This window comes from Labrus bergylta, chromosome 11, assembly GCF_963930695.1.
Source record: "Labrus bergylta chromosome 11, fLabBer1.1, whole genome shotgun sequence".
Taxonomy (NCBI): Eukaryota; Metazoa; Chordata; class Actinopteri; order Labriformes; family Labridae; genus Labrus; species Labrus bergylta.
Genome location: NC_089205.1, coordinates 6,811,560 through 6,824,109, shown reverse-complemented (window position 1 = coordinate 6,824,109; position 12,550 = coordinate 6,811,560). Strand labels below are relative to the sequence as shown.

The 12,550-nt window shown below is 38.9% G+C and overlaps 1 protein-coding gene across 1 annotated transcript; it reads right to left on the bottom strand.

The window, feature by feature from the left end:
• Positions 1 to 2,838: 2,838 nt before the first annotated feature.
• On the bottom strand, positions 2,839 to 3,834 carry LOC109989287 (trace amine-associated receptor 1-like). Its single transcript, XM_065960498.1, has 2 exons — positions 3,546 to 3,834; positions 2,839 to 3,476 (listed from the first exon to the last, which is right to left on the bottom strand). Exons 1-2 carry the CDS (start codon positions 3,832 to 3,834, stop codon positions 2,839 to 2,841), a joined length of 927 nt encoding a protein of 308 aa, XP_065816570.1.
• Positions 3,835 to 12,550: the final 8,716 nt, after the last annotated feature.

Here is a 12,550-nt window from a genome sequence, read left to right as displayed (position 1 = left end):
ACAAATGATGACTGAGATGGTGAGTTCTTAAATATTTAAAAACAAGGATTGTTAAATTATAATTTTTTTGATCTCTATTGGTCGCTGAATTTCCTAAGTTAATCGCAATTAATCACAATTTTAATTTTCCCTTGTTTTGCATTTCAAAACCGTTTTTAACTTCACATTAACAATGTAAAACAAGCGGGTGGCCCACGTTCATGTTCGGCCTATGGCTCCTTTCCTGCATGTCATTCCTCCCTCTCCCTATTCCCTGACTCCAACTCTATTCACTCTACTATCAAATAATGTCAGAAAGACCAACATTTTATGTTAAAGTAAAGCCATTCATACCAGTGATTTGATTTGGGTATTAAATAACTGCAAAGTAAATTCCTTTTTGATCTTGATCTTTAGATGTAATATTGCAATGACGACTTGAAATAATATGATGGAGCCGCTACGTCACCTACTCCCGGATGTTGATGATGTGGGGCAACCTGAAAAGGTCGTCAGCAACAACATTGGACTTCCTTTATTGTTATTGGATGGTGAACTTGAATGGCTGGAGTGAGAGATACCATTGTTTTTGGCAGCTGTTGTGGTCCATCATTTACTTGATCAATGTTAAAGCTGTGTGGTCTTTCTCAGGATCAATCTCACATCCAAGCAGATAATACTGCAGGCCCTCAAATGCCCACTTGATGGCTAGGCCCTCTTTTTTCACTGTGGAATATCTGGTCTAATGTGGACCTTAGCTTGCAGCTCAGGTATAGAATTGGATACTCTTCTCTTGGGTCTCCTTGGACTAGAACTGCTCAAAGGCCGACTGCTGAGGCATCCAGCTGTACCTGAAATTTTTGGTGGAAATCTGAACTTTTGAGGTCAGAGGAAGAACTCAAGTGTGCTTTCAGGGTGCTGGTCCTTGCTGGAGACTGCTGTGTTTGATGCAGCGATGGTTGCAATTTGGGGCACCATCCGCCTGTACCAGCCAACCAATCCCAGGAAAGAGTGTACCTCCTTCTTGTTGCAAGGTCGAGGGCAGTTCTGGATAGCTTTCCCCTTATCCACTTGTGGTAACGACTCTCCTCAGCCCAGTAGGCAACTCAGGTAACTTGTCTCCTGCCAGGCAAACTCACACTTGGAGGGGTTAAGGGTCAGCTTAGCAAGCAGGATTTTCCCAAGAACCAGGTACAGATGTTGTACATGATCCTCCCAGGTACTGCTGTATATTACCACATCATCCAGGTAGGCAGCATTGCAGTGTCCACATCCCCGACATGATGAAAATCCTGTCTCAGCCTAACTTTTAGTCAACCTAATGACAGGCTGAGAGCTGGATCTGAGACGGGTTTTAAGCCTCCTGAAAAACGGTTATACTGCGCAATCAGGTCAGACACTCGCTTAACTATGCATAACACGTATAGTTCATAAATATCAGAACGGATGCGTTATAAAACCAGTCAACCCCTGTACAGTGTGTGCACATAAAGATAACAACTAATCAAAGTAATATCATTTTTTCCACCAGGGCGTAAACATAATTATTGCTGCTGTAAAAATGTGCACAAAGTACTGTTTTATGAACATTATACTATCAAAAACATGATTTCATACCACTAAACAAGTATATATTTGAACTCTTTGACCTCTCCTGTAGTCAGGTCTGAAGGGAGGCCTATGCTGTATTGGAACCTTCCTGGTCCCCTCTTGGTTAGAAACCAATCTTCAGCCCTGATATGAAAAGATACAGAAATTATGCCCTGAGATGAATAACATTAAAAAGCAGTTTATACTACACAACAAACAGTGGACAGGATTTTCTCAATCTTTTCTCCTCAGGACTTAATGCACTCTTGTTTGTATCTGTTTTTAGGACTCATTTGACCTGACTTGACAAACTATGGTCATTACTATACTAATGACAGATTGCACTTCTTCAAAACGTGAAGACTAAATACATACCTGACAGAATATGTTTTATATCAGAGATGATATTAAGAAACAAAAAAATCGCACACCAAGTAGCTCCCGTTAAAGGATTTATTAACAAGTGATGTGTCAGGCCAACATGCTCTTCCTCAGACTCTATAAATCTGAAATACATCATTTTCTAATCAGGTGCCAAAAACATGGAAATATAAATTGTTAAGTAGCATACTACATTTTGTCATAAATATATCTTCAAAATAGAGACATCCTCTGTAGAACACAGACATCCATAACACATGTGCAGTTAAAGCATTTGTGTCAGGCTTCTACACACAGAGAAACATTAAATAACAACCTACCTGCATATGCATACCTGACACAACTGTGATAAATACCAATGAAAAACATATCAGGATATATGGGAATACTATGTACATAACATAGAGCTATAAACATTCAGATATTTATCTAATCTAGCACTCAGTTAGGGATGTGCATCTTTTTTTAATATCAAACATGATAGCACAACATTTTTACAATATCCACATCTACTTTGGTCTGTAACAGTCCACTTACAGGTCCTGTCATGTTATTTTAACAAGAATGATTTCCGTCTATAGCTTTAGGAGTACAAGTACTCTCTTATAACAACATAAAGTGCAATGTCAGCATGATGCTATTTAAAATGTAACTTTTTTAAAAACAAAATTTAAGAAACTCAATAGGGAAGAGCTGACAGTGATAAATGCAACCCAAATACAGTGACTAAATGTGACATTACTGAATAAATATTAAAATATATGATTTATGTTTTTGTTAATATTATGGTCGACCCAAACTCTGTAAAGTCCAGTACCATTGATTCAGTTGACTCAATGTTGTGCATGTCATAATCATTTCATGCAAGTTTCTACTTTTTTTATAAAGTTATTCAGGTAAAAGTGTTGTCTCAGAAATGTCATATTTGAAGACGTTACCGGAGGTTATTAATTTAAATGCCTTTCTGAACCAACTATAAAAGAATGCATAAATCATAGGGTTCACAGTAGAATTAAAGTAGCACAACCATGCAAGTGTTGCAAAAAATGCAGGGGGTATTGAGTAACCGACATAGGGATCAATGATGAAACAAACAAAAAATGGAGTCCAAAAAGAAAGAAAAACCCCCATTATGATAGCCAGGGTTTTAGTGGCTTTTGTCTGACTTGTGTTTGACTTTTTTACTGACTTCACACATCCTGCATTCTGAATGCTGCGAAACTGTCTACGTGCTACAAGGTAAATCTTTAGGTACACACAAAGCATTAATATCCCCGGCAAGTAAAAAGAAATCACTGAGGAGACAGTACCAGACACTCCACTGTGAATCATAACACATCCTCCTTCACAAACAACATGGTTATAATAAAACTCTTCAACACCCAAAATATTTAACTTTAGAAAAATCATTCCAAAACCTATAAAAACTGAAATACTCCAACTGAGCAGGATCATGATCAAAACAATTTTAACAGATATTTTTCTTCTGTAAAGCAGAGGTTGGCAAACAGCGTAGTATCGGTCGACTGATATCGATAACAAATTGAGAATTGATGCTGTACACAACGTGATGTCAGAACTAATGAAGATTTTACAGAAGAAGTCACCAAAATACCAACAAGACTCAACAGTTTGAATCATAAAAGGGAACATGACTATTATCCCTAAAAGCAGGTCAGACATAGCCAGAGACAAAATCAGGTAATTTGTTGGAGTATGGAGCTGCTTAAAATAAGCCACTGAGAAAGTGACCAAAAGGTTTCCACACACTGTTAGAATGACTGTGACCCCAAAAATGATGTAGAGGGTAACACGTAGGGGTATGGGATAAATGGTTTTCAGGCATGAAGCATTGATTGACTCATAGCAGAGCACTGGCTCCATCTGTTTGAAGGGAAACAAGAATGAACAACAATTCATCAGTTGAATGAAGTATAGATACAACTCTTAAGATCAATTACCCTCTCATTGGTTAGTAAATAACTGTCGAACAGTGCTGGAAAGCATTGATATTCCTTTGCTTCCAAAATTTTAATTGTATTAAATAATATTGAAACCTCATATTCTACAAAGACATTTTTAAGCTTGGTTCAAAACCTGAATCCGTTCATCAGAACAAACACAGTTGGTCTTCAGGACCAAACTTACCTTCCATAACCAGCTGGATTGTATCACCGACAAAGCCTCTGCTTCTTCTTATAACTTTAAGAGATTCTTATTCTAATGAGTTCTTAAGTAGCTTGCAAAATAAAGTCTGAGGTAAAATTATAGATGGTGTGATTGGACATTTTTTTCCCAGTCGACAGCATACTGTAGGATGGTTTAGTAGGATGGTGAATATCCCTTTGCAATTAATTTAATATTATGTAGAGGTTAAACTGACAAAAAGTAGTTTTGAAACTTTACCTTTAGCTACTGTTTAAAATGACAAAAAGGATTTAAATTGTATTGATACGATATTAACAAACGATGTTCACAAAACTTCATCAACAGGCTGGTAAAGCTAAAAGAAATTTTGCTAATCAACAAACGATGATGTGCTGATCACTATTAATTGCTTAATCACAATAGTTAATCACAAATTTTAATCTCCATTCTTTTGCATTTCAAAACTGTTTTTAACTCAACATTCACAATGTAAAACAAAGTGCAGATGGCCTATCTTAGCAATTAGGTCACGCCCCATATAGGAGGCTATAGTCCTCCAAGCGGGTGACCCATGTTCATGTCTGGCCTGTGGCTCTTTTCCTGTATGTCTTTCCCCACTCTCCCTCTTCCTTGTTTCCAACTCTATTCACTCTCCTATCAAATGATGTCAAAAAGCCCAAAAATGTATGTTAAAAAAGTAAAGCCATTCATATCAGTGACGTTAAAGGGGATTCAATAACTGCAAAGAAATTCCCTTTATGATCTTTATCTTTAGATGTAATATTTCAATGACGACTTGAAATAATATGATGGAGCCGCTACGTCACCTCCTCCCGGATGTTGATGATGTGGGGCAACCTGAAAAGGTAGTCAGCAACCACATTGGACTTCCCTTATTGGTGTTGGATGGTGAACTTGAATGGCTGGAGTGTTTGATTTTGGCGGCTGTTGTGGTTCTTCATTTTGTTGATCCTGGTTAAAGCTCTGTGGTCCTTTTCAAGATCAATCTCACATCCAAGCCAGTAATACTGCAGGCTCTCCAATGCCCACTTAATGGCCAGGCCCTCTTTTTCCACCGTTGAATACCTGGTCTCACGTGGCTAACTTGCAGCTCCGGTACAGAATTGGATGCTCTTCTCTGGGTCTCCTTGGGCTAGAACTGCTCCAAGGCCGACTGCAGAGCCATCCACCTGTACCTGAGGTTTTTGTTTGAATTCTGGACTGTTGAGGTCAGGGGAAGAACACACACCGATGACGTCCACTGCTTCTCACTAGAGGGCCAACGATGTCCATAGCCATCTGTAGAAAAGCTCCATCAGACTTGCGGGCAGTGCATTTTTACTGGAATTTGGGGCATATGGTGGAATATTTCTGAATGCTGGTGTATGTGAAGACCCTGCTGGTTCCTTGTGTCGTCTTTCTTTGTTTCAGGTGCCAGTGGGCGTGGTCTGTGGGATCGGGGATTGAGAACACCTGGGCCCGGTGTTCTCAAAACCTTAAGAGCTCGCCTAACTTCCTCCTTGGGTGGAGATGTGGAGAAGGAGATTGCGGAGAGAGGGTGTCTCGAAGCGCCGCACTTTTTTGGTTAGCGTGCTGTGCCGCATATAAAAGTGATTGTTGAAGCATACTCCTTGTCTCCTCCAGTTTTTGTCACGGGTTTGTGAGCCGGCCGTGACAGTGTACATGGAGGGCCAATAAAAATGTGAACTGATGCGGCTGTAGGTTTCTGTAGCATCCAAGTTGTCTGGCCAATGGGGGTGTGTTTGCTAGGTGCATGCCAAGGACCCGTTTGACGAAGTTAGCACTGTCTTCCAAGCTGGGTCTGCTGCTCTAGGCACTGGGGCCACAGTCCTGCATACTGCCTTTGGGGCCGGATAAGCATCTTGCGACGAGGGGCAGGAAGTGTTTCTAGCAACTAGCCATCCCGCATATGAAAACCATATGGGGTGAGGTTCTCTTTCAAACACCCCAAAAATTGGAAAAACCACAGGCGTATTTGTGAAATGCAGTGATTGTGTTATTTATTTTTAGCTGGCCCTTCAAGGCGCAGTGAAAGATATTTACAAAACTTAAATATTCCCTTTTCCTGCTGCCACCAATGCCCTGTCACAAATATGCATCAAAAAATGGATAGATGGATATATGAATTAGGGGTGCAGACATTCAAAATTTTCTCTAATCGATTACTCTTCCCATTGTTAAAGCGAGTACTTGAGTAATCGTTTTGTAGTTCTTTTTTTTTTCTGTGATTCTTTTCCCCCACGGGAGGCCCCGTCCCCAACTATGACGCGATGCCGACTGTATTTATTGATTAATTTAAATCTTCGGGATTTTAATAATTGTTAGTAATAGGCCTTTGTATTAACATATGACATTAATATGACATTTCTTACTTCAACAGACAGCAAACCTCAAATAAAAGTTTACACATCTTATGACTGTTTTAACACTTTATTATAATCAGAGCAGTGAGTGTGGCGAGCGGACGTGCAGCCATCAATGCGCACTCATCGCACGTTGAAGCTGTTTTGACAGCAACATTGTGTTAACAAAGACTACAGTCTGCAGTGTAGAGCACACTTTACTCTGGTAAATGAAGTTACAATAGAACAGGTGAACGATTTAAGTGTCTGTTTCATCTTTCTCCTCTGTGCGTAATGACACACTCGCTCAATCTCGCTCGTCCATCCGCTATGAGCTCTGTCTCCCTATATGCTCATTCCGTTTTGTAGTTATTAAAAGATTTTAAAATAATCATCTAAAATTCTAAAATATAGGAAAACATCTAGTTATGCTGCTCTGTCCTGGATGATCAAACGTCTTTGGTTTGGCGGGGTAAAGCTGTAATCGCAAAGTGAAAGTCCTTCTTTATCTGTGGACTAAATAGACAAATTTAACTGAACTTTCATAGATCATATTGCATATTTTGTTTGTTTGGGACTTTTTGTTCATTGTGAATTCATAGGGGGGTTAATTAAAGGGGTATTTTTGTAACGGTAGCAGTGTATGGATCAACAACGGACGCGTTTCAGCTCAGAGCCTTTATCGCTTTGTTTGTCATCTATTTTCTTTTTGCGCTTGTGCACCTGAAGTTTTATTTCTTTTTGTGCTCGTGCTCCTTTTTTTCTGTTTTGAATTAGGCCTATCCTAGAACCCACAATGCAACAAGAAACATTTACAAAAATGTGGACTACAAAACGATTATCGATTACATTTTTTTTGTAACCGATTATTATTTAATGAACTAATTTGCACCCCTAGTATGGATATATTTCATTTACCAATATTAGGTGCTTGGTTAGAAACCAATCTTCAGCCCTGATATAGAAAGATACAAAGATTTTGCCCTGAGATAAATAACATTAAAAACTGTTTTTACAACACAACAAACAGTAGATAGGATTTTCTTAATCTTTTCTCCTCAGGACTTGATGCACTCTTGTTTGTGTAACATTTGTCATGTTTTTCTTCTTTAAAGACTCATTTGACCTGACTTGATGACAGATTGGACTACTTCAAAATGTGAAGAGGGAATACATATACATGACAGATTATATTTCATATCAAAGATTTTATTAAGAAGCAAAGAAGATCTGCACACAATGTAGCTGTAAAGGCACACTCTCTGGCTTCTCACTGGGGTTGGTGAATGAATCACCTTAGTGCAGAGTCAGGTGTGTTTGTGGCTGATTGGCCTTGATTAAAGCCAGGTGTGGGAGCTTATATCTACTCCTGGAATTCAGTGCTCTGTGCTGACTCATTATCTCACTCTCAGGGGTAGTGAGAGGTTCTATTTGTGTTGTCGCTTGTCATCTGTGTGTTCATAAAAACAAACAAATAATTTTCTGTGTATTTGTGTCTATTGCTAGAATAACTTGGGGTGCTGGGTAGTTGATATACCCCAGCGTTTTGTGTTGAGTTTTAAGGTCTCCCTGGCAGCGTTTACTTTTGTGAATTGTTTTCTGGGTCTCCCGGACAATTTGGTTTCGAGTCAGCTGCTTGGCAGCAGTGTTTTAGTTAATCATTTTCGGTGCATTAGTTAGAAGGGTGTTTTTGGCTCTGTACTATTTCATTGTTCCCTACTCCCCCTCCAATCTATCGTTTGCGATTTTTGTAGTTATTCTTCTTGGATAACTTTAAGACACCCCTGGGTCCGCACATGTGTCCCACTTTCCTGTTTTCCTGATAGTAGCTCCCGTTCAAGGATTTATTAACAAGTTATGTTTGCCGAAAACATGTAAATATACATTTAAGTAGCATTTTACATTTTATCATAAATATATCTTCAACATAGATATATCATCTGTGATAAATACCGATGAAAAACATATCAGGATATATAGGAGTACTATGTACATAACATACACCTATATACATGAAGATCTTTATGAAATCCAGCACCTCCAAAGGGATGTGCTTCTTTTTTTTTTTTTTGATCAAACATGATAGCAAAACATTTTTGACAACTGTCAGTTATTTTAACAAAGATGATTACCTTCTATAGCTTTAGGAGTACATGTGCTCTCTTACAACAACCTAAACTGCCAAGTCAGCATGATGCTATTCAAAATGCCACTTTTTTCTTTACAAATTTTAAGAAACTCAATAGGAAAGAGCTGACAGTGATAATGTAACCCAAATACAGTGACTAAATGTGGCAGTACCAAATTAATATTCTAAATATAATTTACATTATTGTTAATATTATGGTTGGTCCAGTCCAGTCCCGTTGATTTATTTGACTCAATTTTCAGATTTTTGACAAGGAACATAGATCCAGTGGTAATTCTGAAAACCTAGCCTTACAGTTATTTACCCTCTTTGATTCATTAAATGCCAAAATAATTGCTAAAGTCAAACCAATTTACCTAGCTTTTGAAAAAGAACTGAGATAATGACTCACTCCTAACCAAAAGAGAGCAATCAACCCTTTGTCATGCTTGAACAATGGCCTCTCAGTTGGAGGTCCCAACTCCAAAAACTTCACACTAGGATGCAGACTGTGGCAGTGCCTGCTTGAGACGAATTTGACGAGTTTTGAAAAGCCAACAGAGCCATGTCCTCTTCAAAAATAAGACTTGCATTTACCAATTCTAGTCCATGCCAGTCTATTTTCAGCTGCACTGAGGACCACATCAACAAACTTGTTGTTACCAAACACTGCAGCATGATTCATGAAACATGTAGCCTCATTTCTGGATTAATGTACCTTACAGGAATAACCTGCAAATAATACATTTGTACTTGGTTCAGTGACCAAGCTAAATATTTCAGAAGCGACTTCAGAAAGGTAGAGTGAAATATTATGGAGAAGGCCTTTATCTACCACCCATGACAAGTTCTCACATGACCATTTTGTTAGTCAAAAGGGATACTTCATCCGTTGAAACACAAATCTGGATTGAAATTGGGTCATATATGTAGTAGAAATGTGAAATAAATTTTGAAGTTTGTGCCTTCTTGGCAGAAAGTGTCTTTTGGCTCATGTGGATGAAAGACAACAACTCCCAGAATGCACAGCACTGCAGGTCATTCCCACTCAAGCTAAGGTGCTCTATTTAGAGACATTTACAACAACACATACAGCCGTTTCCTCAACTGATTCTGAGATTTCTTCCAGAAGGAATTGGCACCTTGGAAATTCCTGGCGGACATTGAGCTTCGATTCTGGGAGTGAGGTCGCACCCATTGATCTGTAATAGATCTGTGGGTCCCCCCCACCCCCTAAAGTCCTAATTAACAAAAAGATTGGGCAGCCTGCAAATAACTTAAAAAGATATAGTCCAATCCACAATAAAAATTAAAAGGGTTAGATGCTCCACAAACCGCGCTGTAGAGTATACAGCGTCACTGTGAGCTGTTGCATTTTGTGGGAATTTAAATGAGCCAATATGCAATCAATGAGTGTGTATGTCCCCCTTTCTATGCAAATGCACCTTATTGTAAAAAAAAATTCTTCGTCAAAAATGGCAGGGCTCATAGCTAGAACAGTTAGGGTAAAAACATGGAAAGCAGTAGGCTATTTATAATAAGGGATGTCATGAGAAAACCTCTGAATGATCAGGACAACTATTCCACCATTGTTTGGCCTCTATAAATTATCAGTCAATTAAATCTGAAAACATAATAATTGTAGTCATTTCAATGTTATCAAGTAGGGGTGTAACGGCTCACAGGGGTCACAGTTCAATTTGTACCTCGGTTTTGTGGTCACGGTTCGGTACAAATTTGGTTTAATAGGAAGAAGGTCCTAACAAAAAGTCCTGGATGCATATTTCTAGGTTCCTCTAATATATTTCTTAACACAAGGCCTGACCCCGTACAACTGATCAAAGAAGCATGTGGGGCTCGTGGTTCCACCGTGTCATGTTGCTAAGGTACATTACTTTTATTCTTCTTCATTTGTCTTGTTGTTTCTACTTCTTCGTCTTCACTTGTTAAATAGCGGTTAGCAAAAAGCTCAAGCAGATTACCGCCACATGGATTGGGGTGTGAATACTGCTCCATGTGATTGCCTTTATCTCCACTTTGAAGTGTTCGTATTGTGACTACATCAAACTGTAACAACCGTACTGTAACAGTTCAGGACGAATACAAAAACTGTAACAGGCCTATTAAGTGTTAAATCCTTTAATGGATATCTGTCGCTCAAACAACTGCTCAACCCGGCACACAAGTGCACAGAGTGTTTTATTCTCTGGACAAGCTGATGTGGGTATATCAGTTGATCTGATATCTGAAGACAGATCAGTGATACATGTCATTAACATGCGCATTAGTTGGGCTCTTTGAGGTATCATTCCAAATCCACGATCGGCCTATATCTTCTTCCTGTTTGAAAAACATAATTTACATTGAACAGAACTTGAATGCTATACAAAGTAAAGACGAGGAGGTGCTTCCCAATGAGACATCATGCTACTTGCAATTGTTTGCAAACATATTTGTCTCTTGTGTATTGGAAACAGCAAGCATTCAAAAAAGTCTAAATGTGTGTCTGGTGTGATAATGAACACAACATAAACATTAATTAAAGGTGTGAATAATGGTCTGCTGGGGGCTCAGCTGATGCCATCCTCTCTGGACTTCTCACACCTCCAAGTACAGGGAACTCATTAACATTGGTAGCAACTGGCACCTTTCACCCAGGGAGCTAATTTTCCAAAGTTTATGACTGTGGCATTAATCGCATAATTTTATGTCAAACAAATTAGTGACATGTCACTTGATACCAAAATACAATTGTCAACAGAAATGACATGCTATAAACACGCTTCATCAAGTTAATGAATCATAATTAACCGCCACCTTTGTGACATAATCAATCACTAGTTATGTTTCCAACTCCACTAACTGTTGACATACACCACACTTAATTGCCCACTTGAAGAAGTTTCTGTGCAGAGAAGAATGTTGTCAATTGTTGCTGATTGTTCATGTTGTCTGTTCACCTATAGCTCAAATTTACTCCTCTTTAAATAAGTATATATCCACAATTCCACAATTTTGCTGAATACAAGGCAGATGTCCATGGGTACTTACAATTCATCCATCCTCAATATGCATATTCTGGATTTACTTGGTAGCCCGTTCCTTTACTCCCCCTGCCTGAACAGCTGATTGTCAGCCCAAGGTTGTCTTGAAACCTCCCTATTCTTCCTTTAACTGAATTAAATATATATTGTTTTCTTTCCCTTCTAATAACTTAATGAGTTTTCCTAAAATACTTGAATCTAAAACATCGTCCTTTGATTAGAAAAATAAAAAAATACTTGATTGAAGGGATCGCTTCAAAGCGTGGCTGCATTAATCAAGTAGTGGACCGTAATGGACCTGGACTACCTTTTTGTTTTGGTGACTCTCAGGGACGTTGTCAAATTGACTTTTAAAAAGCCAACATGTAAAAGTATGTTTTGAGGCCGAGGGGGCAGACCTGACTAAGGGAGGAAAGCTGTTTCACAACCGAGGGGCCTTGATTGCAAAGGCTTGGTCACCTTTAAGTTTCTGATGAAAACAAGCTAAAGACGGGAGGCCCGTGTCTGAAGATCTAAGGGGCCTGGTGGTTGTGTAAGGGCTAAGGAGGTCATTTATGGAAGAGGGTGTCAAGCCTCTTTCCTGCTAGAAATGTAATTTCTCCAACACCTTGATTTACACTGAATTACAGGAGTAAGCAAACTCCTTGTTGTCGCTTTCATTAACTAAACTAACCCTAACCCTAGCCTGGATGTCAACACAGCTGATTTGCTCTGGTTGCTTTTGCTCCCCATATGGACCATTTTACCTGCATTTACGAAAGCCTGCTGGCACCCAGTATCAGACTGCAAACTTAGAAAAAATGTAACTCAGAACACTTTCTATACTAAAATTCAGACCTCTAAGTACAGATTTTACATTTGTAGAATCTGTAAATACAGATCACTGCAGTTCTGCTCTTTGTAAAGATTAAATCAGT